Source organism: Leptodactylus fuscus, chromosome 3 (genome assembly GCF_031893055.1).
Source record: "Leptodactylus fuscus isolate aLepFus1 chromosome 3, aLepFus1.hap2, whole genome shotgun sequence".
NCBI classification, from domain to species: Eukaryota; Metazoa; Chordata; class Amphibia; order Anura; family Leptodactylidae; genus Leptodactylus; species Leptodactylus fuscus.
Window position 1 is genome coordinate 190456929 of NC_134267.1, and position 27530 is coordinate 190484458.

Below are 27530 nucleotides of genomic sequence, written 5' to 3' on the forward strand. Positions count from 1 at the left end.
TCTGTGGTAGAGTTCTCCTTTAACAAAAAGTCTAATAAAAAGGATTTTCTTTATTACTTGGGTATGTTCACTTATATCCAGCTATATGGCATAGTTTCATTCTAGGATGGTTCCACTGGATCAATAAATGTCGACTGTAGCCTTTTTTTCAATCTGGCTAATGGACACATCTACGCCATTCTCTATTTGAGCCTACGGTGTGCCATAGGGGATGCTGTATGCAACCCATCTTCTGTGTTCTGCCATCCAATCATAGCGTCTGATATCCGGTGTTCCCATCTGGGGTCGCTCTAGAATGCACCATGAGATATATTTTGGAGATGATGAAGATGTGGTGTAAGGTTGGTGTTCACACCAATGCTATAAAGTGCATCTTTTGAGGATATATCATATTTGACAACTCTAAAGGGGTTCTCCAGGATAACAATTTTTTTTTATGAGGCTGGGGAAGGTGAACAAAAACATACATACTCACCTGTCCCTGGTGCCTCCTACTGCAGTCTGGTCCTGCTGCTTTGGTGTCTTGTTTTGCCATACGTGACCACTGAGGCCAATCGGCGACCTTAGTAAAAGAACCAGGACGTCACACACACATGTCACTTGTGACATCTTATGTCCTTTCCATTGGCCTCAGCAGTCATGTGCCGAGAGGACCTCCGCCAAAACAAAACACCAGAGCAGCAGAACTGAACCGTGGTGGGAGACACCAGAGCACCAGGGACAGGTGAGTATGTCGGGGTTTTTTGTTTTTTTTGCCTTCCCCAGCTGTTAACTGTTATCCTGGACAACCCCTATAAGTATATGATATCCAGGATGTCATGGACACTTTTGTATAAAGCCACTTTATGGATGTGCTCATACCCCTTCTGCACATGGCCAAAGCTTCCTTTTGTATATCACCAGCCCCCTTTTTGTGGGCACTAAATGTGCTGGCTACATTGGATTTTTGGTAGTGATTAGCACATAAAGTACTCAACTCGCATATACAGTGACTACTACACTGGTCAGAAGAACTCAACCAAACAGATGGACACTGCACTACTCCAGATGAGATGAGAATAAACAAGCACTTTATTGAAAATTCTTTACACGACGCAATTAAAAACAGCGTTTCGGGGATTCCCCCTTTTTCAAGCGTATCAGAATACACACACGTAACCTATTATCATAAAACAATAAGAGAACAAGGGATAGGATCGTATCAGATTCCACCATACAATAAAACCAGAAATAACAAATAACAATAAAAAATGTATGCATACATATAAATGAATAAATAAATACAAAAAGAAAGTGTCTATGAGAGCCCTAATATCTATGATTGTATTAATAGGCTACAAATGAATTGGCTGTTTTTGGCGTCATCTGGTCCTATGATATTAGGGCTCTCATAGACACTTTCTTTTTGTATTTATTTATTCATTTATATGTATGCATACATTTTTTATTGTTATTTGTTATTTCTGGTTTTATTGTATGGTGGAATCTGATACGATCCTATCCCTTGTTCTCTTATTGTTTTATGATTATAGGTTACGTGTGTGTATTCTGATACGCTTGAAAAAGGGGGAATCCCCGAAACGCTGTTTTTAATTGCGTCGTGTAAAGAATTTTCAATAAAGTGCTTGTTTATTCTCATCTCATCTGGAGTAGCGCAGTGTCCATCTGTTTGGTCGAGCTCTTCTGATCGTTACCTCCCCAAGGGGTTGTGGGACATCCTTGCTGCTGTTGTATCTCCAGTAACACCTACTATTGAACTGTCAAGAAACTTCCTTCCACCTAGGAAGAGACAGCGGAAGGTTGCTCGGTACACAAGTTTGTTTTTTGTGTCCACTACACTGGTGACCCTGAAGATTTGTCTGCTCTTCCAGGAGTCTTGGAGGTCACCCATCTATATCAGACCCTCCTAGAGCTTCTGGAAGAGTTAGTAAGTATATATGCACATTGGGATAGTCAGCTCTAGGGCCATGGATTAGATGCCATAACTATATATATGTAAATAAATATTTTATGCATCACATGTGAAGTTTCATTTGTCACTTCCTGTACAATTCACTATTAAAGACCTTTGCTCAGCAGATATTACAGTGACACGGCATATTTTTTGGAGGTAAAGTTATTGTCATGCAGTAAGTGTCTTTAGTCCTGTCTGGCGGGTTTATAGCAGTTTTATTAATGTGTCATATTAGTACTGTGACAAGTTTATCGCTCTAAGAATTGATGTGCTGTGCCTCCATTCTCTTTGGTAGCATATAGAGACAGATTTAGTATGAGCGACTCTTCTATGCCATGGCCCGCACATTTGTTGTTGTCCTTGTCACTCCGCCTGATGCTGCAGGGTACTGATGCCTATTATTATATCTACTGTTTGCTCTCTGAAGGCATCCCTACGTCTTTCTCATAAAACATTCCTCTACCACGGATCCTATCTCTGGGTTTTTTCTTTGCCGACATCGATCGGTGCTGTAGTATGTCACGTTTTACTTTGATGTGTGTGTGCACTGCTGGGAAGGGGGATCTTGTTAGATGGATCTTGTGTAAGCTTCTACCAGGTATATGTCACCCGCTGGAGGTGAAGCTACAAATCAAGCTCATTCTCTAATCATTTCCAGGCTTCTCACGGACTCCACATAAAATACATTTATTTATCGCGCCTCCTTTTTATCTCTTTTATTACCTTCCCAAAATTGGTTTTGTAAACAGAACGTTGTTCTCAGCTGCTCACAGCCAAAGTTATGTGTCTATACTCCCTGGCTTCACGCAGGTGGTGAATCTCAGATGCTGTCTTTATGCTATTGTAATTGTCATCTTAGTAGAATTTATTTCTGTCTACTGTAAGATTCCACACACCGCAATACAATGACATCTTTTAGAGCAATTTCTGGAAAAATCATTGCATAGTTGCGTACAAATGGTGGCAAGACACAATCTGACCACAATGCATCAATAACTAAGGAGATTACAATTAATTGTAATTATTTTTGTGTAATATGTACACCAATGCTAAATTATATAAATATATATATATATATATATATATATATATATATATATATATATCTGCAAGTAATAAACTGAATATAATTACAAAGACAATTGCACATAGGGCAGTGATATTCCTAACACAATGGAGTATGTGGATGATGTGTTGCCTACTATATCAGAACAAAAAAGTCAAATTATATCTTTATATAACTAGAAAATATCTTTAAGGCCGAGGCACCACATGGCATAAGCTCCACTGTTTGGTAGCGCAATAGCCTTAAAGAGAGCCTATAACCACCTCCACCATCTCAAGTTATTACAATCTGTTAACAGGCACCTCTCCACTGATTCCAGCACGTTTGGAATTTTCTCTCTAGCTCCGACCATTTCTGAGCAAAAAGTGCAGTTAGTTTTGGTGCCTGATGTGGTACTTAGCCTCTGTACTATCAGATGGGCAGTGTCAGGCAGGAGCAGGGTGTGATCCAGAGCTCCAATTATAGGCAGTCAGTATCATAGTTCAAAATCGCACCCTTGTCTGCTTCTGCCTGACAATCCTGACAGTACAGATCCTAAATAACTTGGGGACCAAAGCTAAGTACACTGATTGCTCAGGAACAATGGGGACTATGTATCAGGATATGCCTTTTCGTGCTTCTCAAGGTTCACTTGTGCATGCTGGGGCTTGACATTTTCTATCACTCCAGGGTGGCAAAAATTCACTATATTAGGAGTTTTTACACACCTTTTGGGAGCCTGTTCTGGGATGTCTGTGCCACCAGAAAACACTCTTATGAGTCGAGTTATTGTTTGATTCTGGAGCAGAAGATGGCCTTTACCAAAAGCCAGTAAAGCAAGCAATGCAGAGATAGCCTCGAGTTGCAGGGTCCATGAGAGACAGGCATATCCCTTGCTACTGAGTTTCTGTGGGCCTAGTGGATGTAATTCTGTCATTGGGTGCCATTACTTACATTCTGGGAAACTGGTTTGAAATTTTGAAACCACTGTGACGTTCTCCTCTAACCAAAAACTACCTCAAATAAAGTGCCCGTTGAAACTATGCCCTACAAATGTTGGTGAGCATTTTCAGCGGTAACATTTGAAGCACTGGTGTACTGGGGAGCCAGCTGCCCTGGTTCTTTCTTTAGTTAGGCCTGCATAGGCACGGGGTCCACTCCTGTCTCCATTACACAGGCATAGCTTCTGCTATGGGACCATCATGAGAAGATAGATGCGTTCAGTGACTCTATGATTGATAGAAGGTGTCCACCAAAATAATTAGAGCACATTCCCCATTACATGTTTTGGTAGTGAGCCATGTGGTCAATGGTGTAAAAAGAACAGAGGGGATGCCATTAAAAATTGGCCCTCAATTTCAGTGAGTTCCCAAGTCAAGAAGAAGAGCTCTGCACAGGTTCTCCCCACTTAGTATCTAAGGGGATGGTGCCTACCCGAACTGTTCCTCCTCTTTCTTGCCCTTGTACATAGTTATTGGTTCACCCATTACACAGAATTCAGATGTTAAATGTCTTATTCACAGGATTCCGATGGCCAAAACTTAATTGAAATTTATTATAACATTTCAGCTTCTATCTCCTGAGCAGGAAAGACTGTCCACCCTATAGGAATCTATGTGTGCATGGTTTAGTATACAAATGCTGGGCCTGGGGTGTCTTACCAGAATTAAATTAAGGTTTTCAGAGATGGATCTCAGCTCCTGGATGTTATTGACTTGGCCTGGTTCTCTTCTCAGTGAGCCGACGGCTAAATTTTAATTAGAGTTCCAGTTTATTTTGTCTATTATGTGGCAAATCTCTCAGCAGAACTTTATCCTTGTCCCTCCTCCTCTACTTATCCCTACTCTCTCTGGTCTCTGTAAATCTCCTTTGCGTGCCTCTTGCCTGTTCCTCCAGCAGCTAAGTGGGTTAAGGCAAAATTCTGACCCAAATAGGAAGAAAACAGCATTTGTAACATAAAGCGTATGGAGTGTAATTATGCAGCGGTTACAGCAATATGGCAGTCATTTACTATTCCATTTTCGTATAGCCTGTGGCGTATAATAGTAATTATAAGGGAAATCCTTCCATTCCGCTCTTTCTTGTAGAAGTTTTGTGCATTCTAAGCAGTCTTACACTGGTATTACTTTTATATTAACTATTGTTTATATTGTTGCAGCGCCCACTCAGTACATTGCTTGGCACCGCATGTAGACTGAATGCAGCCAACATCTAAATTCGAGACCAAGTTTATGATTCCAGTGATAGATTCTGGAAAGCCTTGACTGCAAACTAATGACTGTATATTGTATTCTTTTTTTCGTGAACCCTGTTCAAGGCGTCAGCTAGGATGACGTAACTTCCAAATAACCATTCACAAAAGTGACACTCAAGTGTCCTTCAACAAAATATGTCAGTGGAATGGTAAAAAAAAAAAAAAAAATTCTTAGTCATATCCATATCATTGCCATTTTTAGTTTCCGGTTTATGCAATATCTGCAAATCTGTACAAAGAATTTACATATGTTTATTCTTAGACTTGAGTGGTAACAATGGCGCCAATAATTTGGGGAAATCTTAAATCTATGGATTTTTCGTAATCCTCAAGGATGATTTTTTAAACTATATTTGCAGTGGCAATACTACAACATGTAAATTCCTTAGTCTGCTATATTTTGGGGACATTAGGTTAGGCCTACACGTTGAGGATATGTTGGTCAACGAATATTGCACTATAAACCAACATTTTAGAAAAAAAAAAAAGGCATTTCTCTTTGCTTCTCAACAAAATTTACAAAAATGACCACTAGGTGTATAAACCCACTATCTACTTCACAATGTATACTCTACTGGTGTGACACCACATCGTGGCCACCAGAACCCACAGGAGAGGTGCCAGTTGGGTGTCGCTGAGTTTGAGTGCTGCAACAACTGTTGAGCCCCTTGGGCTAGGATTATACTGGGCCTGGCTTACTTTTATGCTGTAACGTAAGCCTGTTACTATCTAATGCATAACAGTCTTCACAAGTCTAGTATGGAAAGGGAGCAGGATTAGTAGTGACAGGTATGTAGGACGATTCACGTAGATAAGGGTCTACAATAATAAGGAGTTGTAGAGAAAGGAGGGGTGGCAAGGTTTCCTAAAAAAACATTGAATCATATATATATATATATATATATATGGAAAGAGATAGGAGTCAATTGCAGTACCCTATGAGGAAGGGAAAAAAGCGAAGCGAAACAGTGGGTATTGAGGTCAGGACCTGAAACTAAGGACTCATTCACTCTCGATTCATTTTGGTTGATAGTTTTAGGGTTTTCAACAGTGTTTTTGTCACAGCAACCAGTGATGATGACATCTTGAATGATCCATATTGAGACATTCTTCAAGAAAAAAAGCTTTAAGTAGTGTTTGATATTGTTTGTTATTGTTTGATAGTGTTTGATATCCCCAAACAGCTATTCTCCACCTTCAACTCCCTTCTCTGTCCTCCCGCCCCCCCTCCGACATCACTTATCTCAGCTGACGACTTTGCCTCTGACGCTGGGTTCACACCTGCGTCTGGGGTCTCCGTACTATGGTTTCCGTCTTCTGCATGGCAGAAGACGGAAACCATAGATCGGGTCCGGCCGTGCGCGGCGGTGAGCGTTTTAGGCTCTCCGCCGCGAAACCGGATTTTTTTATCCGGACACAGAGTACTGCATGTCCGACTCTGTGTCCGGATTATAAAACCCGGTTTCGCGGCGGAGAGCGCAAAACGCTCACTGCCGCGCACGGCCGGACAGCTTTCTCACCCATTCAAATGAATGGGTGAGAAATTTTCCTGCAGGCTTCCGTCTCCTGCATCTGTTTTATGCAGGAAACGGAAACCTGCAATAAGGACCGACGACACAGATGTGAACGAGCCCTTACTTTAAAACTAAAATTGACACCATCAGAGACAGTCTCACCCTACTCCCCCGACAACCCCTCTACCCAACTACTCACTGCTCCCCATCCCTGACCTGTTTCTCCTCCATCACTGATGAAAAACTCTCCTCCCTAATCTCCAAATCCCACCTCACCTCCTGCGTGCTCGACCCGATCCAGTCACATCTCATCCCCAAACTCACTGAAGTCATTACTCCGGCCCTAACCCATCTCTTCAATCTATCTCTAACCAGTGGATCCTTCCCCTCTGCCTTCAAACACGCCACTGTCACTCTTATACTTAAGAAACCGTCCCTCAACCCATCCTCTCCTGCCAACTATCGTCCCATCTCACTACTCCCGTACGCCTCAAAACTTCTTGAGCAACACATCCACTCAGAACTCTTCTCCTATCTCTCATCCAACCTGCTCTTTAACAGACTTCAGTCAGGCTTCAGACCCCGGCACTCCACTGAAACTGCCCTAACAAAAGTCACCAATGACCTGCTAACCGCCAAAGCCAAGCCCCATTACTCTGTCCTCCTCCTCCTTGACCTCTCCTCTGCCTTTGACACAGTTGACCACTCCCTCCTGTTAGAAACTCTCTCATCCCTTGGTATCTCAGACTTGGCCCTTTCTTGGATCTCCTCATACCTCTCTGACCGCACATTCAGCATCTCCCACTCGCACACCACCTCCTCACCTCGCCCTCTCTCTGTAGGTGTCCCCCAAGGCTCCGTCCTAGGACCCCTCCTGTTCTCCATCTACACCCTTGGCCTGGGCCAACTCATAGAATCTCATGGTTTCCAGTACCACTGCTATGCCGATGACACCCAAATATACATCTCTGGACCAGACATTACCTCCCTGCTGGCCAGAGTTCGATTGCTTAGCGGCCGTAGCCTCCTTCCTCTCCTCCCGCTTTCTCAAACTCAACATGGAAAAAACAGGGTTTATCATCTTCAGCCCTTCCTGTATGCCCCCTCCACCCGACCCATCTATCAAAGTTAATGGAACCCCTCTTACCCCTGTCCCACAGGCCTGATGCCTTGGGGTAACCCTGGACTCTGACTTATCCTTCAAGCCACATATTCAAACCCTCAACACCTCCTGTCGCCTCCAGCTCAAGAACATCCACCGAATCCGCTCCTTCCTCACCCCGGAAACTACCAAGATGCTTGTCCCAGCCCTCATAATCTCCCGCTTAGACTACTGCAACACCCTTCTGCATGGACTCCCAGCTAACACCCTCGCCCCCCTCCAGTCCACCTTAAACTGCGCTGCTCGCTTAATCCACCTCACCCCCTGATCCTCATCGGCTGCTCCCCTCTGCCAGTCCCTCCACTGGCTACCTATAGCCCAGCGAATCGAGTTCAAGCTACTAACGCTAACATACAAAGCCATCCACAACCTGTCCCCTCTGTATATCTCTGAACTAATCTCCCGCTACCTGCCCACACGTAACCTCAGATCCTCCAATGACCTCCTACTCCGCTCTGCCCACATCCACTCCTCACACAACCGTCTCCAAGATTTCTCCCGTGCATCCCCCATACTCTGGAACTCCTTACCAAGACACATAAGACTGACCCCCACAATCACAGGCTTCAAGAAGGCCCTGAAGACTCATCTATTCAGGAAGGCCTACAACCTCCAATAACACTATCACCGCACTGCCATCTGTACAGTCTCCCCATCTCCTTCTGTCTCTACCCCCTTCCCTCATAGATTGTAAGCCCTCGCGGGCAGGGCCCCCTACCCCACTGTGCCATCCGATCACTGTCAGTATTATATCTACCTGTATATTTTGTGTACTGTATGTATCCCCCAAATGTAAAGCACCATGGAATTAACGGTGGTATATAAATAAATAATAATAATAATAATTGTTGCTGCTAAGTATAGTCCAGGTGAACAACCTCTAAAAGAATCAGTGGCTTCAGTACCCTGACATATTTGTTACCCTAAAGTTGGGTTCACACAGGGTTTTTTGGTCAGGAGTTTGACGCGGAATCCGCATAAAATTCAATGGGTTCCTTTTTCCGTGAGCGGTTTGTTCCCACTCGTGGAAAAAAGAAGTGACATACCCTTTCTTAAGACAGGTTTCGCCACAGATTCCGCAGCGTGACACCTTCCTTTCCGACTAGGCCCATTCATTTGGGCCTAATCTGGAGCAGAATGCCACTGTATGGTGCACTGTTTTTTGGACCGGATTCTGAGGCGGCCTTCACCTCAAAATCCTATCCAATAAAATCTCTGTGTGAACCCAGCTGAGTTACAGAGAAAAAAAACCGTCTAAAATGTGCAAAATCCATGGCAGATTTCCTAAATCAATCTACTGAATTCTACTTTATATCTTGTTTATTAGGTCCCATGAAGAGCTATTTATTATCGATGTTAATGGTATTGCATGTTTGAGGCTGCTGAATCTGTTATATTGTCATTCGCATCGTAGCGCATTGTATTATTATTTTAAAAGGGATTAACCAAATTTACGATTTTGTTGGGTGGTTGAAGATACTGTTACAATAACTTTATTGCTGTTTAAATTGGTGTTTTCTAGAATCAGAATATTTATGGGTGATTCTTTAGAATAGGCCGGCAGTCAGTTCAGTGAGGGGGATCTCACTCTTGAAGAGTGCCAGCTTGAAGGGCCATTGCACCAGCACATACTGTGTAACTTAATATTGGTGGTGCAGGTTATTGCAGTTTCGTCCATATATATGGACTTACATTTTGGAAATTAAGCATTTTTTTTTTTTCAGATTTTGCTGCGTGTGCTCCAGACTTTGGCGCTAAAAAGTCTGCAAAATCTACAACAAAAAACACTGTGTTTCTGCAGCATGGGGACATAGTCTAAGGTTAAGACCCTACATAGCGAAACGCAAGAACAACAACAAAAAATATGTGGTAAAAACTGCGGCAGAAATGCATTGCATCATTCATTGCATCATTGTGTTTTCCTCTGTGTCCTTTTCAAAGCTTACCAAGCTCAGCGCCATACATATGTGCTGCAGCTGTGCTTATTATCACAGCTCAGCCTATTCACTAGAGTGGGACTGACCCTTAGTTCACATCTGTGTCTGGTAATCCGTTCATGGAGTCTGCATGGGGACCCTCTGAACACTGGCAAGCGGTGCGCCAGTGAAAGCACATGGACCCCATAGACTATAATGAGGTCCGTGTGCTTGCTGCAAGATCTCCGCATGGAACATGCGGACATGAAAGTAGATTGTGAAGTACTTTCCTGTCCACATGACTCGTGCAGAGTCCTCGCGGAAAGCACATGGACCCCATTATAGTCTATGGGATCCGTGTGCTTTCACTGCTCAGCGCTTGCTAGTGCATTTGGTATTTCGTTCCTGGGGGTCCCCATGCAAACTCCCCCGTACGGATTACCAACGCAGATGTGAACGAGGTCTGAGCTATGATCAAGTCATGTGACTCCTGCTTCAAACAGCTATTCCAGGGTTCGGCGCCAGGTGTCGGACACCCACAGATATTAAGTTGATGACCTTTACTTAGGTCATGACTAAAAAGCTCTAGAAACGTCTATCATTAAATGTTAATGTCTTAGTCTATAGAGTAACTGTACAATATCATAAAATCTAACAATACAATATGATCTCAGCCACTTTCATCTCATCCACTTTAGAATAATTGTTACTGACAATTCAATATGAAATCCATTGTTATGGCAGAACAATCTTGCTGCTTTCTTCTGCCCTTTCTTCGCACACATACAAAGCCGCTATTCTGGTTCTGTCTTTTTACATTTATTTTTTTTTTAAATCGATCTAAAAGAAGAATCAAACGCTTTGACCTTGTGTTTATTTTGCCCTTTCTGGTTTCATTTGCATTGCCTGCCCGTCCCACAAGACAATTTATTCTAGCTGGACCAGATGCTTTCTTGGATTGCTTGTCATATTTGGCCGTATACTATTATTTATAGATGGTGTCATCTCGCTCACACAGCTGTTACACCTTTTCTATATACAGTATTTTTTCTAGATTTTGAAATCACTCCCAAGCTACAAAAAAAAATACATGCAAAAACCTACTAAGGCCTGGTTCACATCTGTGTTCGGGTTTCTGTTCAGCAAGTCCACTTGGGGACCCCCCTGAACGGAAACCTATATGTATTAAAAGTGGATACCTACGGAAACCAAACGAACCCTACTATAGTCTATGGGGTCCCAACGCAGATGTGATTAGGGCCTAAATATGTGCAAACTGAGCCCAGGTTCTGGTCCTACAGCTACATGTGATAATACTGTCATGGCTGCTACATGTATTATTTAGATATTGTAGGGATGGTCTGAGAATCCCATTTTATTCACCAGTTTTGTTGTATTTTATTTTGCATTGCTTTGCACCTTAGTGAATTCTTCATTTCTGTTTCTCTGCGTGGCAGTCAAAATGACTGGTATACATTACAGTGAGTTTGTCAGGCCAGGTAAGGCCATTCTGGAAATGTGGCAGAGGTGAAGGAAAAACAGTCTTAAACATAAATTTGCGATTTAAGAGCCTTCATAAATTCCCTGTAATCGCTATTAATCTAGTGGATTTGGGGTCAACTTTTGCAACATATTCTGCATTATTCTTGGTGGTCCTTAAGTTAGCTACACATTATCCCTGGTGTTCTGTGGGTTAACAACACTACGCATTATCCCTGGTGGCCTAGGGTTTTCCTGCACAATTCTTGTACATTTCATTCAATGACAAACATTTGTAATGTGTTTTTCTCACTAAGGGAGCCTTCACACAGAGTTTATGCTTGAAATAAATGGGAGGCTTTTTTTTACCTATTGCTTTCAATGTGATACGCGCGTATGCCGGCACCCATTGAAGTCAATGGGATCTGTTTTTTTATGCCACTCACTCTGAACGAGTTTACATTCAGAATGAGCAGACAGTAAATTCCGTGTGAAGGCAGCCAAAGGTACTGAAAGCACAGGGATCTTTGTGGAGTAGGAGAGTTAGTGACTGCCATACAGGCACTTACCCCCAATACCCACAAGAATCAATAGTTTTACTGGAAGCTAATTTACCTATCAGTATATTTTTTGGCATGTGGGAGGAAACTAACGCAAACTCTATGCAGATATTGCCTTTGGTTGGATTTGAGCCCAGGACCCCAGCGCCAGTGTGACAACACAGCTAATCACTGAGCCACCGTGCTGTACTAGAGGTGTAACGTGAAGCTCCTGAGAGCCAGTGTGAGGTCCTGGGCTTCATTTAGAGTAGTGTTATATTTTATAGGGCAGAAATACCTTTGGAGCTCCAGGGCCTGGTACCAACTGCTATCTCTGCACCCCTTTAGTTATTTCATCAACCTCTGCTAATAGATTTTTTTTCTGCATTGCATACAAGTTAGCTCAGTTGAGCCAATGGCGTCCATTAGGTTGTATATTCCACTCATGTAGTCTTTCCATTCATATATTATCCATGAGTGACTTCCTATCCGCCTGCACCACCAGGCCTCTGGCCTACTACCGTTTCATTGATGATATCCTAATCATTTGGACTGGGTCTGAGGAACAGCTGAAAACCTTCCATGAACAATTCAACCAGTTCCATCCCACCATCAACCTGACACTCAATCACTCCTTCTCTGAAATAAACTTCCTAGACACAGTCATCAAGATACAGGACAACAAAATTGAGACATCGCTGTATCGGAAGCCGATTGACCGCCCTACCTACCTAAGATGGGATAGCTTTCATCCGAAACACATAAAGAATTCCATTGTCTACAGCCAGGCCATCAGATACCATCGCATATGTTCAAACCCTGTGGACAGAGACAAGCACATTGGGGGCCTCAAAAACACATTCTTGAGGCAGGGTTACCATCCAAGAACAGTTGAAAACCAAATCAACAGGGCCACCAGAATACCAAGATCGGAGTTATTAAAATACAACACCAAACAGGAGAACAATCGGGTGCCCCTGGTTGTCACATACAACCCCCACCTGGAGACGCTGAGAGGAATCACACGCAAATTACATCCACTACTGCAAAAAGACAACCGTCTAAAATCCATATTTCCAGACCCCCCCCTGCTGTGCTACAGACAGCCACCAAACCTCAGGAATATGATTATTAGCAGCTCACTGTCACCTCCAACTAACAAAGGAACATTTCCATGTGGAAATAAGAGGTGCAAGACCTGCCCGCACATACTGACTACGGACAAAATAAAGATCCCGAACTCCGATCGACACTACAAGATCCCAGGTAACTTCACCTGCAGCACACCTAATGTAGTGTATTTGATATTGTGTACTAAGTGTCCTGAGGGCCTGTATGTAGGTGAGACAGGACAGTCACTTAGGATGAGGATGAACTCACACAGACATACGATTAGAGAACAGAGAATGGACCTCCCTGTGCCAAAACACTTCTGCAATCAAAATCATAATATGACCCAGGATATGAAGATCCTGGTACTGAGAGGGAATTTCAAGAGCAGAAAACATCGCCTCATATGGGAGGTTAAACTTATGGTGAACTTTGACACGCTCCAAAGGGGGTTAAACCAGGCCCAGGGTTTTATGACGTTTTACAACCACTAGACACCACGTCACTGATCAAAGAAGCTATAAACCCAGAGAACTTCCCTGGGAACTGATATATATGTTTATTTACATTGTGTTCTGTTCTCCATCTATTTTGCATCTAACACTCCATTTCTCTGTGTATATATATGCCTACCTTCAGAAATTGTGTTATACCATCCTGATGAAGAGACCTCTATAGTCTCGAAAGCTCGAAATATGTCATCAAAAAACTTTTTAAGTTAGCCATTAAAAAAGGTATCAACTACTGAGGACTTCTCTCAAAAAATTTCTTTCATTTCATATATTATCCATGTACAAAGATGGCTTCCTAAAGGATGTCCTAATGCCGCAATCCAGTGGAGGAGACCATGGAAGGATGGGAGTTATAGTGGCGTAGGGTTGGGCCGAGCACACTCCACATGCATCCTAATCACACTCCAGGGCCGGAAACCCAGTACAGTGGGTTCCAGCAGCTCTACTGGATGGTGGTGGTGGTAGTAGTATTCCCCCGGGGCACTTCCAGTTGGAGAAGAGACCTCTCCTCTCTGAGCCGGTGTGGAGGTGTTCACAAGGGCCCTGTTGGTGGTGCAGGCACGACACAGGAGTCCAGGATGCAGTGAAAACGATGTAACTGTTTATTAACTCAGATAAACAACACAGTCACAGTCCAACTCCCCTGCTATGATCATAGGAGGCTGCCCAGAGATGTTACAGGCTCGGTGAGATCTGTCCACAACTACTCCTCTTCTCATGCCACTCCCCATCTGGGGAGTCTTCTTCCTGCACAGCCCAGCATGAACTGCACAGGGTGACTGCTCTCGTTAGACTGGCCTTCAATGGTCACCGAGGAGACTATAGCCTTCTTAAAAACCCGCCCAGTGGTCTGTGATTGGCCAGGGCTGAACCAAGGCATGGGTTTTTAACTGTGAATGGAGAAATGTAACTGGGAACGAGACGTAACCTGGAGGCACAACAGAAAAACACCAAAAATTGCAGCACTCCAGGATGCTGTACTAATGATGGCTTTACCCAGAAACAAGTGCCCTTTAAGACTTATTGAGAGACATTGCTTTCCACATTTCTGCATTCGAAGAAAACACTTATTATCAGCGGAAGAAATCCTCGCCATAAAAATATTCTGCGTAAAAGCAGTTAAAATCTCAATGCCAAAAGTCTTCTTCAGAGAAGAGCATAATATGTGACTTCATCTGTTCTTTCTCACTCTGCCCATATAAACTGTATTTAGTAGATTAGGGGATTCTGTTTGACGTTTTTTATGTTTCAGTACTTATATAGTGCCACTGGGAATTGCCAAAATAATATAATTCAGACCTTTGTTTAATTCACTTCTGAGAACTATTAAATGGTTCTTATTAAACCAGCCTGAAACCTAAAAAGGAAGTTTCATGTCAAATAACTAGTATCAAGAAAGTAAATGAGGGTTACATGAAAATTGGCAGGGTATGACCCGACTGGCATAGGCAGAGTCTCAGGCTGCTCCACATTCTTCTCACGTGTAGAGATCATTGTTAGTATGCATGTTGGGGTCCTATATAATTACCTATATAGTGGCCGGATACCCTTACCGGGATAGAGGTCTTAATTCTTAATCCTCAGCCCAAGGTATACACCATGTTCAAGATATAGGAAGGAAAAATGGAGATGCTTTATTTTAACCTAAAATCAGTAATAAAATCTATCGGGGTTAATGGAATGACTTTCTTATGCCGCTGACATTTAGCTTGACATTTATCTTATCTCATGTTCATCTTAAGACATCTAAATGTAAAATCATGTTTCAGAAAATGGAAGATCTGTCCGGTGCTTAGCATCCTGATCAGATGTACAAGGATGAGGTCTTCAGGAAATGAGATCCTCTAATGAGCTGTGTTTTACCTAGTTCTTCAAGGAATCTCCAGCTCAGACACTGAATATGCTATGCCCCTCTCCCCAGGTTACCTTTATAGTTAAGTCTACGTGTAAGAAGATCCATGTTAAGGGGTTGTCCTGTCCCAAATTCATTGTTCAACCTAATGAACTATACACAGAATAGGTTATTAGTAGAGATGAGCGAACACTGTTCGGATCAGCCGTTCCGAACAGCACGCTCCCATAGAAATGAATGGAAGCACCTGGCACGTACACTTTTCTGGCGGCCGGTCGCCGTGCCAGGTGCTTCCATTCATTTCTATGGAAGCGTGCTGTTCGGAACGGCTAATCTGAACAGTGTTTGCTCATCTCTAGTTATTAGTATGTGATCTGGGGGGATCGGCACGCCGACCCTTCAGAGATCTGCTATTTCGGCAGCCTCCAGGTGTTGGGACCTGCTTGTGATTGTTTCGGTATGCTCTTCAGCGCTGTGGCCCTATTCATTGTATAGCGATGGGAATTGTAGTGCTGCTCCTTTTGCTGGAATAGGAGACGTGCTACACAACCTCATAAATGGAGAAGAAAACATATTTTTTAATAAGATATTTTATAAAGTTTCTTATATTCTTATATTTCTTATATTTCTTGTATCCTAAGGTTAGGCCCTTAATGTTATAGATCTGGAGGATCTCTTTAAAGAAAATTTGCAACTCTAAGGGGGAGTTTTGTACCGTTACTACCGTTACCGTTACTAAAGGCCATTGCTGTCTTCCGTAAGAACGGTCACAGACAGAATCTGTGTCTGTTCCCATTGACACTAATGTACACAACATGACAAACGCTAGCTTCCGTTATGGTCATGTTTATTTACTATTGCAACGGAAGATGAATTTGTGCATGCAAATGTGAACAAACATGATGGTTGCTAGCTGATAGATCAGTGGAGGTCTGACTGCTGAGACCCCCACTGATCTTGTGAACAGAGTTCCAGGGGTGGAGCCAGGGTCGGCTGGAGGTTTGTGCGGAGTCTGGCGTCAGAGCCCCAGTGGGACGCTTTTGGAGAAACTGATGCCCACTGCAGAAAAAAAACTATCAAAATTGGTTGTTTTTTGCTTAGGGAGACACATAGATTGGACTGTATTACAGTCCACTCCAGTACAAGTAGATACAACCGATTTGGACACCAGAAAGTAAATAGGAATTTGCAGTGGACATCTGCCGTGGATTCTCGTTTATTTTCTGCCCCTGGCTCAGGTTGCAGGGTATCAGCATTCTGTTGTGGCTTCCACCACTGATTAGGCCCAAATGAATGAATCTAACCAGTAGGGAGTCTCAAGCCGCGTCATCCAAACCACATACAGAATCTTAAGCTATCTCCAGGCCCCCTCTCCATTAGCGGTATGTATAGCGGTCAGGGAACCAGGCTTTCCCCAACCGTTGTCATTGTGATCCGGCCCCCGACCATTTCCAGCTGGCTGTGGGCCAGTGCCGAGTGAGCCCCATCAGGAGTTTCATGTCCCGGCACTTGCCCAGGTATGCCAGGTACTGACGCCGGCCCTGGGTGGAGCACGTGCACTAGCTCTCCATTCAAAGTCCACTTTCAATGAATCTTATAAAGCACTCGGATATGCTGTACAAAAGGAGTGATGCTTTATTCTCTTAGCATAAAATACAATCATTTCCGCATATCATGGGAAGAAACTATTCTCCCAGTGCATTGAATCCTGTGACATTTAATAAAATCTGTCTTCACTGTTTTGCGTCTTGTGTTCAGTGAAGCAAATAATAATAGCACGTTGGTTCCTGAGCTATAAATACTTCCTATGAGTAATCGTGGAGTATTTCAATGAACCTGCTTGTTGATAGCGCCAATTGCCGGATCATCTGTATGGGCTTTGCCTATTGCAGAAGTAAATACAGGTTACAGCCTGGTGTAATTTTGTCTGTTTGTCCTATTGAATACAATAATCTTCTATTCTTCTTCTTTAAGTACTAAAGACATAGAAGCATGGCTCTGACATCACTCAAGTAGTACTATAATGTACAGACCAATGTGCAGACTGAAGTCAGGGTCACCAGAACCCATGTACTGAATAAGCAGTCAGGTCATAGGAGTAAAGGGTTACAATATTCATTGCGCAGAAGGTACGATATTATGTACACCATTGTCAGATCTCTCCTTGCGGAGGGTAGATTGCAAAAGAAAATTTTGCAATCTGATATTAAAGCAGAATTTTTATTATAAAAATAAGAAGTTCCAAAAACAAGGTCAAAAACGCACCAAAAAAAATCTTCCATTCATTTCAATGGGAGGTTCAGGCCAACTCTGCTTGAATATTGGACAGGATCCGTTTTTTTGTTCTTTTTTTAATGCCACCTAAAGACTAGTGCCTTCCACTCGTGTGTGAACATACCCAAAGGTTAAGGCAACGTGTAGTGAAAAGCAAGTAAAACTGTGGAAAAAATGCAATGGAAACACAGCAGGAAAAAAAACGCAGTGAAAAACATGTTTTTAATTTTTGCCTCCCCCTCACATAAATCTATGGGGAAATGCAATGTTTCTGCAAGTAAAACAAACATGCAACTTTTCTCCGCCATTTTTTTTCCCTGCAATGCGTCGATGAGATTAAATAAAATCCCATTCACTATGCTGGGACTTGCTGGGACTGTGAAAAGCTGATACTCCGCAGCATATTTTGGTTCCAACAAAGGGAATACGATTTTGTTTATTCTCATCCACACATTATAGAAATACTTGGGGAGGAAAAGGCAAGATGCAAGCTGCATTGTTTTTCCCTGCTGCATTTTATTTCTGCAGCGTTTTTAGCATGTGGCCACACCCCTAAACGGTTTTCCAGGCTTTATCAATTCATCTCTAGGATAGGTCATCAGCTGAAGATCAGTGGGGGTCTTGGTGTTGAACCCCCTCCAATTATCAATTAATCGCTAAGATCATCAATTGATCAGTCTAGAAAACCCCTTTAATAGGACCAGCTCGTAGAGGTAAACAATGAAGGTTCCCACATAAGTAGACGTCTGGAAAACCTTGAGGTTTCTGTTGTTTATATGGATTGTTAAAGCTGGAAGACTCTTTTAACCCTAATGTACACTTGCCATAAGATTTTTTTAAAAAAATAAATTACGATTGTTGGACGTTCTTGTGATGGCCCAAAAATGACTAGACTCGCTGCAGTTGTCACTGACCACAGCACTTGTCCCTGTATTAAATCCCTGCTTTGAACAAGGGGACTAAAATTTAATGGGAAGGTCAAGCATTGTTCCATAAGTTTTTTTTTGGGTGACATGCGGCAGTGTAGAGAAAAAACAAGTAGCCACAATCCTGGTGCACCAAAAAACTAATTTTGCAAACTTCTCAAAAATGAAAAATTGTTGGGAAAAGGAATGGTGTATGAGGAAAGATTATACAGTGATCTACATAATTCAGTTTTTACTTGTGTTGTGATTTGGGCGCTGGTAGACCCTCTTTAATGGTTTCAATGGGGTCAAGGACTGTTGTATATGAATATTTTTCTCCTACAGGGTATGTCAACATTATATAATCTCAGATGTCTTTACATGTGCCCTGCTGTAAATTATTAGATTAGTCACAGATTTCATTGTGTTTCCAACAGGGAATATCTTCACAATGAGGACTCCAGCAACCCACCCGCGGACACCCCCTCCCCTCCAGAGTGCACATCAACCAGCACAGAGGCACTGCCAGCTGTTTACCCTGCACCTTCAGACTCATTGAAAACCTTCATAGGACACGTAGGTAAGAATGGTGCAGAGGGTGAAGGTTACAGTGACCTGCCAGGATCTAGGCACATAGCGATCCTTCTTTCATATGTGAGCCAGTTACCAGGCATGTAGCTACTGTACATGGGGTGCACGAATAGCACTGTAAAATCCAGTACTAATATCCGAAATAGCAGTTGTGCAGAATATCTCATCAGTTATCTGGGATATAATAAAACTTTGTGGGAGATGAACCCCTAAAATTTAAATTTACTAATGTAAGGGCCACTGTGGGACATTACACTGTGTAGAGAGGCCACTATAGGATAACTTACTGTGTAGAGAGGTCACTATGGAGTATCATACTGTGTGGAGGTGCCACTATGGGACATTATACTGTGTGTAGGGGCCACTGTGTAGTATCATACTGTGTGGAGGGACCACTGGGAATGTTATACTATGTGGAGGGGCCACTATGGGACATTATATTGTGTAGAGAGGCCACTATAGGGTATCATACTGTGTGGAGGGGCCACTAGGGATGTTATACTGTGTGGAGGGACCACTATGGGACATTATACAATATGGAGGGGCCACTATGGGACATTATACAGTGTGGAGGGGCCACTATGGGACATTATACAGTGTGGAGGGGCCACTATGGGACATTATACAGTGTGGAGGGGCCACTATGGGTCATTATACAGTGTGGAGGGGCCACTATGGGACATTATACAGGGTGGAGGGGCCATTATGGGACATTATACAGTGGGGAGGGGCCATTATGGGACATTATACAGTGGGGAGGGGCCATTATGGGACATTATACTGTGTGGAGGGACGAGTATGGGACATTATACTGTGTGGATGGGCCACTATGGGACATTACACTGTCTGGAGGGGCCACTATGGGACATAATACTGTCTGGAGGGGCCACTATGGGACATTATACGGTGTGGAGGGGCCACTATGAGACCTTATTCTGTCACAGGGGTCTTTGACATGAATGAAGGTGCACTTTCTTAACAGCCTGAGGCCCATGGTACCCTTAATCCAACCTGATGGTAAGTAATGCATGCAACTTACCACTTGCTCCTTAAACATCACTGAGTGTGGGGCCATTATATGTGGGAGCATTATTTTATACGTGAAGGCCATTATATTACATATGAGGCGCTGAAGTATGACGACTATTATTGTAAAAATAATGTGGGGTCACGGAGGGGGCCATTACATAATTGAGGCCTCCAATTGAAGCTCTATTTTATTAACATTTTATAAATGATCACTACTTTGGGTTACTCGGTTGAGATGTTTTCTCACTATGGGGTACTGCACTAGGAAAGGTTAAGAACCACTGCACTACAGTATGGATTCCTATGGGGGTAGTATGGATATACTATTTATTACAGGGAGTCTGGATTACAGTATTGACGAAATACAATAAGTTTTTCACATGTATGTTGGGGCGTATTAAAAAATAATTTTAAATAACGAATCTAAAGTGCACAAGGCATCATCCAGACAGGCCAGCCCTGACCCTACTCATAGATAAATTTGCTGTATATTGGCTTGCTGACAGGCATATTTTTATTACAGTTTTCTGTTCCTTTCTACCGTAAAATTTATTATAATCAAAATGAATCAGAGATGAGAACAAATGCGTTTTCCTCTGACCCATAAGCCGGCGGCGCCTATAAATATAATCCTAGTGAGGGAATACTGGGATACTGTGTTTAGGACATGCTCTATATTAAGGCAGACACCTCGTATGTTACTCCACAGTCTCATTCATTTGGTTTATTTAGAGAGGAAAAAAATTGTTTGTGGGCCAACAATATGCAGAGCCAAAAATCCCGGGATGTGTCAGCTCAGCTCTTCATGCCCCATTAAGCCTGAGATGAAGACAAACTGTTCCAGGCCGTGTATTGTTACTCGCTGACTGTCAGCTGCAGTCACTGAGCAAGGGCGCAGCATGACAATGACAGCAAACAATGACATGGATTCTGACTGGTTAAGGCTTAGGATGTTTGCGGAGTGTGATTGGCGGAGTGCTTCCGCTTGTTTTGCAGATCAGTGTAGTTATGCATGCATTAGTATTTACCCTCTCTGAGCCAATGGAGAAGTACAGCTCGCAAATCGTTGACATGGGAACAACTCTTCCCACTTCTGGCAAAGGAAAAATTACAGCAGCAGTAGAGTCTTGCTGCTATAAATGCTGTGATTTAGCAAAATGGGATATTTATATATGTAACCATACGTCAGTTCTGTAGGCATCGTGTGCCCAGATGTCCTGTCGTTCCCACTCTGTACTTTACTGTATTCTGCACTCTATGCCCATCTGTAGTGTAAACTGAATGGTATAAAATGGAAACCTCAGCCTATTTAGCAACATTTCTGCATTTCAGTCTATAGGACTTATAGCTGGTATTTATGGCCGTTATGGTTATAGTGTCATCTGTGATCGTAGAATGGGACTGAATTATTAGAGACCCCATGTCTTCGAGGGACGGCTTCTCTGTAAACATGTAGCAGTTGTCATTGTGGAAGACTGCCTAATATCTCCACCAGTCTTGCATACAATGTATCCGCTAAATGCTGTGCCTCTTGATTTTCTTACTCAATACAGTAAGACTGTAATGCCTATGACCCTTATGTTATCCTTGACAATCTCTGTTCTTCAGCAGTTTTCTATATGTGTGTTCACGATACTCCATCTTATATAATAATCCTAATAATTATAATCCTATATTATTTTTCACATTGGGAGGATTCATCATGCATGTCAAAGTACGGCAGTCTTGAGTCTTGATGCTCCTGCACCAGCTTAATTCATGGTGAGGAGACATCCTTGTTCCTAGACCCAAATCTACACTAACCCCTTGATGGTGTGACAAAAGTGGTGAGGCTAAAGCAAAACACCACTTGTGACTATTTTAGTCACAAGTGCCATTAAATAGTCACAAGTTCCGAAATGGAAACTATTTTACGCCACAAAAGCGACATTACATAACCATTATAATGAATCCACATTGTAAATGATAATGTTTGACAGTGTGCTATCCGGGATTTTTACTGACCTGTTGACTTGCAAGGGATTATTTTGTATAAAAATTGGACAAAAATAGGAAATGTGTGTTATATTCTTTATTTCTACAGTCTGTGAAAAAAATGGAAGTATAGAAACCTAAATAGAATTCAATGGATCCATGTACTGTCCATGGAAAATGCGGACTGCACATGGATGAAAATCACTGATGTATCAAGAAAGCTTTCAAGGGATTTTCTGAGAGTTAAATATTGATGACCTTTCCATGGAATGGGTCATCAATGTCCCAACTTTGGGGGTCTGACACTTCGGACCCCCCCCCAATCAGCTGCAGCATTTGGGTGTATAGAGGCTGTGCTTGGTATTTTATCCTAGCCCAATTCAAGTATAGTCCACATAGTCACTTACCTTTGAAGTGAAAGCATTGCTGCCAGTAGTTGGACCCCACACTGATCAGATATTAGTTACATAGTAGATGAGGTTGGATGAAGACATCAATCCATCAAGTCCAACCTTTAACCCTACAATCCCCTACAGTGTTGATCCAGGGGAAGGCAAAAAACCCCATGAGGCCCCATTGATGACTTATTCTAAGGGTAGCCATCTAAACCTAAAAAACCCTAATATGGTTAAGCAGCAAGGAGAAGCATTTTATTTTATTATTTTAGCTCACTTCCATGTATGTGCCTGTTAATGTCTTATTTATATGTTCTGTATATATGCTCTAAATATTGGTTATGCTGTACACAGACACTGCAAACAGTTATATCTCAGGCATTATAAAACATACTAGTAAAGAATCTCATCTTTTTACTTGATCCCAAAATCACAGTTCTACTAGTATTTCCAGAGATCAACTGAAAACACATTTGGGATTGACATATTTATATACAAATGTAACTGCTCCCAATCCCGACTTGAGAAATTCATCTTTTGACCCAAAATCTAATACTCTCTGAGATATGACTGATTTAAGTGCCTATATCCAGCCTCAATTTCCCTGTATTATTAGAACCTGTATACCAGTAAGAGGCATTAGGAGAAACCAGGTTAAAAAGAGGGGCTATCCAAGCTTTGTTTTATGGCCTATCTTCAGGACGGAGCCACTTCTAAAATATCATATGGGCGCAATGTATTATGGCCAAGCGCCTTCACTGCAGTTCAGCTTCCATTGACAGTGAAGGTGCCAGAGGTTTCTGCTTGTGGAACCTGAGAATAGGCATAAAAAAATAAGACTAAAGCCCAGACAACCCCTTTAAGGATATTTATTGGAAAGGAGACAAAATACATTAAATAAGTATGACACAAATGTTGCCAGAAAATCAAAAGTTGTTCCAAAATTTAGTTAAGTATCTCTGTAAGGAATGCACTGCGGTTTTGGATCTTGATGCTTATTGATGTTGTCTTTATTCTGGAGAGTTCCTGTACCAGGAATACAGAGATAAATCTACACGAGATGAGATTCAAGCTCGAAGACTTCAGGACAATTACGTACAAACTCCTCAAACACCAGATAGTCCCAAAAGCCCAGAAGAGGGGTCATCCCCACCCACAGAACATCACAGATCCAACTCCACTTTCAGTCGCCTCCAAAACACTTGCTCTGGCTTCAACTTATGGCAAGATCTCCCGGAAATCAAGAATAGTGGGGTGTTATCTGTCTTACAACCCCAAGAAATCAAGCTTCAAGAGGTGAGACTGTCATATCTTATTGGGAAGGGCATTGAGAGTTTATAAAGACTAACATTGTTTGGAAGAAAATCCTGTAAAAGCCATTGTCCTAAAACAACATATTTGATGAAGGTCCTAAAGTAGCATATAAGCACAAATAATGCAGATCTCTATTAGACTATTTTACACTATTTAACAGCATTTTTGTCCAAACTTAATTTGCATTGTACGGTAGCTCTAAAGGAGCATGTTGGTTGTCATATGGGCACTGCAGTATATACAGGTAAAGTAGCAGGTTATATGATAATGTAGAGGGTGAATAAGCAAGGACATTGGGATGTAACTTTTTAGTAAGGGTCCCAATTCGAGAGCATCTACATAAACAACTGCTCTAGCTCAACTGGCAGGTTCAGGATGCCGGGTCAGATGGCTGGGAGACACAATGCTCCAATCTACCCTGTAATCATGGGAATAATAATTCATTATTTTTATAGTGAGAACATATACACACGTGCTGGTTTTCCAATGGTTTTATACTGAAACCTCCGGAGAGATAACTCCTCCTTGCGGAACTTTTCTTTCTGCCAATTTTAAACAGATTCTGTGGTGGAGACTCCAACGCCAGTGTGAATCCAGCCTTACATAAAGGCATCAGCTCCTTCATAGTGATAGATTCGTTTTACAAGGTTCGCCAGTAAGATTAGTTTAGAACCTTGTGAGACCAGGAAAGGTGCGGGGAAATATAAGACACTTATACTCACCTTTCCTGGCCTCCAGTCATCTTTCCCTGATGTCTACTGGCTTTCCTGCTGACGTCAGGTCAATGATGAGGCCTTTGATTTGAACTTAGCAGCGACATCGGCAGTGTTGACATCCCGAAACTTGGGCACAGTGGTCCAGGCGAAGTAATTGAATGGTTGTTTATTGCATCTGGCATTTATCTGACAGCCTTGTATCTGAGTAGGTGAACAGGTCTCTGTCAGCTTGTCCACATGTGAACATTTTCTGCTTTGCAAGCTCAGCTCTGTGCCCTCAATTAACCTGTCCAAGATGTTAATATTGTTCTGTCTGAGGCCGATGTTGCATAACTTGTGCTTTATGATTAATCTTCCATGTTGCGGTTCTCATGCAGACTGCATTAAGCTTTCCTCCAGGATTACTGTCCTTTATTATCCTGATCTACAGTAGTTTTTGGGGTGCTTTGTGTTGGTTTTATCATGTCTTACCATCTTTGCCATCTTGTTTCATGCTGTTTGATATATTCATTCAATGAAGCACCCAGACAATGATAGCTGTATACACAGCATTCCTTATTTCATCCTCGGTAGCTCCTTTTTCATTGTTATAGGTCCTTTTTTGGCCTCCCTCACTACTTGGCGCTCTCTCCGGTTTTACTAACTACATCTGTTCATGTTGTTATACCATAAAATATAACATGGTGAATATCGTTATTATCACTATAGCTTGTATTACTGTATTATTCCCTCTATCCATGTGGTTGAGGGACCATTCTATAATTACGTTTTTCTAGAGAAACACCAGAATAAAGCTACTATTTTTGATCAACCAGGCCTGGTAGAATATTGGGATATCTAACTAAGGATCATATCCAACCAAGAACCATATCCAAGCCAAGTTCATCATTGCATTGAACTAACAAAAGTTCTAAAGAATATGAAAGAATGCCGAAATGTACTAAAATGGAATGTTTTATTTATCATGTTAATTTCTTGTTGATTTTTAGGCAATGTTTGAGCTGGTGACTTCAGAAGCATCTTACTACAAGAGCCTGAGCCTTCTGGTTTCTCACTTCATGGAGAGCGACAGACTGAAAGCCACCATACACCCTTCAGAAATGCACTTCATATTTTCCAATGTACTTGAGGTTCTTTCCACTAGTGAAAGGTACGCAGCTACAGAAGACTTCCTTATGTCAAATGGGACATCGTCCTAAAAGGGTTGTCCAATGTTTGTAAAAAAATTTTTAAAAAGCCATCTCTTTGCATGATTTGCGTCTGGTATTGCAGCTCAGCGCTTTAAGTGTTCACATGAATGGAATGAGCTGTGGTGCCAGAAAGTGTGTTATTGTTTCTTAATAAAATACTGACACTTTTTCCTCAATCTGGACCAATACTTTAAAGGGGTTGTCCAGGATTGGTGTAAGAAGGCCGGGGAAAGTGTAAATGAAAAGCCATACTCACCTGTCCTTGGTGTTCCAGGGTCTCCCACCATGATCTGGTCCTGCTGCTCCCGGAGTCTTGTTTCAGTGGAAGTCCTCTGTTTACAGTGGTTTCCAAGTCCCCATCCTCCAAAATAAGGACAATTGGTGCCATGAGTTGCATCATATAGCACTATGAATCCATGTGCTGTCAGCACACAGAAAAAAACCTGTGCCCATAAGGGTTAGCCCTAAGGCCTGGTTCACATCTGCGTTTGGTATTCCATTTTAGGGAGTCCGCTTGGGGGCACCCTGATCAGAATACCGATCACAGATGTCAACCAGGTCTAAGAGAGAGTGTTTAGCATGCTCCAGTCTCTCACATTTGCGGTTTTTCATGTTAACAGTGTGACATTGGATTATTCTTTGATCACAATGTAAGTGTTTTTCTACCTTTTGCTTTTAGGTTCCTTCTCGATTTGGAGCAAAGATTTGAAGAGAATTTGGTGATATCCGATGTTTGTGACATTGTATTCAAGCATGCAGAAAATCATTTTAGTGTCTATGTGACCTATGTCTGCAACCAGACGTATCAGGAGAGAGCGCACAGGAGGCTGATGTGAGTCCAGCAATGGCAGAAATGTAACCGAAATACTTCTGCTCCTCATGTTTGGCATTCTACATATCTAAGAAAAATGTATCTTTGTGCCGTATTAGCCAGTGGATATGAAATGTAAAGAATGAGAGTCCTTCGTAGTTGATACCTTTTTAATGGCTAACAAAAAATGATGACATATTGCGAACTTTCGGAACAACTCTGTTCCTTCATCAGGCTGGTGTAAGACAATATCTGAAGGCAAGCATAGTTATACAGGAATACAGTGTTTGATGCACAAATGATGGAAAACAGGACAAGCAAATCCTACTAATATTATAAATGTGAAAGTATGTGTGTTTGGATGTTTGTGTGTTTGGATGTTTGTTCCTCAATCACGCAAAAACCGCTCAACCGATTTGGCTCAAATTTTCAACAAACATAGTTCCTAGGCAGGATTGAACAATAGGCTACTTTTCGTCACAATCGTCACCTGAACCAGCGCCCGCACTCTGGGGCATCGAGAAGTGCCCCGCCTGTGTGGGCTTACTACAGGACCGCAGTGCTCTGCCGTGGCTGGACAGGGGTTCGCCTGCGCCGCAGTCTGGAACGCCGGTTCGGCCTGCTGTCCCGTGGCGGCTGTGGCCTCTGGACTCTGCATGTCCATCGGGGATGTCGCCGATGTCTGCTTAGGGCTGTCTACAGTGTCATTCGGCCGCAGGAGAAGGGTTGTGACGACAGGCGAGTTAGGGGACTTTGCGAAGGGAGAGGGGTGGGGTGTTGGGAGTGAGGAGGTTGCCGGTCCAGTGGGGGACGCGGGAATGGGGGGGCCTAGGCAGGTAAACCCGGGGGCCCCTGGAAGGGGGATGGGGACAGGGCCGCCACAGCGCCCACAGATGGAATGGGGGCACATGGCTTGCCGCGGGAAGGGGAGCCTGGGGTTTGGTGAGGCCGTGGGCACAGATTGGTGGGGGGGAAAGGTGACACAGGGTCTGGG

The 27530-nt window shown here is 42.7% G+C and overlaps 1 protein-coding gene across 2 annotated transcripts in view; it reads left to right on the forward strand.

Moving 5' to 3' along the window:
• The window catches only part of NGEF (neuronal guanine nucleotide exchange factor), a 123182-nt gene that overhangs the window by 61878 nt on the left and 33774 nt on the right, over positions 1-27530 (forward strand). For both annotated transcript variants that reach the window (XM_075268921.1, XM_075268922.1), the window contains 4 exons: positions 18954-19096; positions 23527-23801; positions 25525-25685; positions 26405-26557. In XM_075268921.1, the coding sequence (XP_075125022.1) occupies positions 18954-19096; positions 23527-23801; positions 25525-25685; positions 26405-26557 (732 nt within the window). The remainder of the gene's footprint in view (positions 1-18953; positions 19097-23526; positions 23802-25524; positions 25686-26404; positions 26558-27530) is intronic.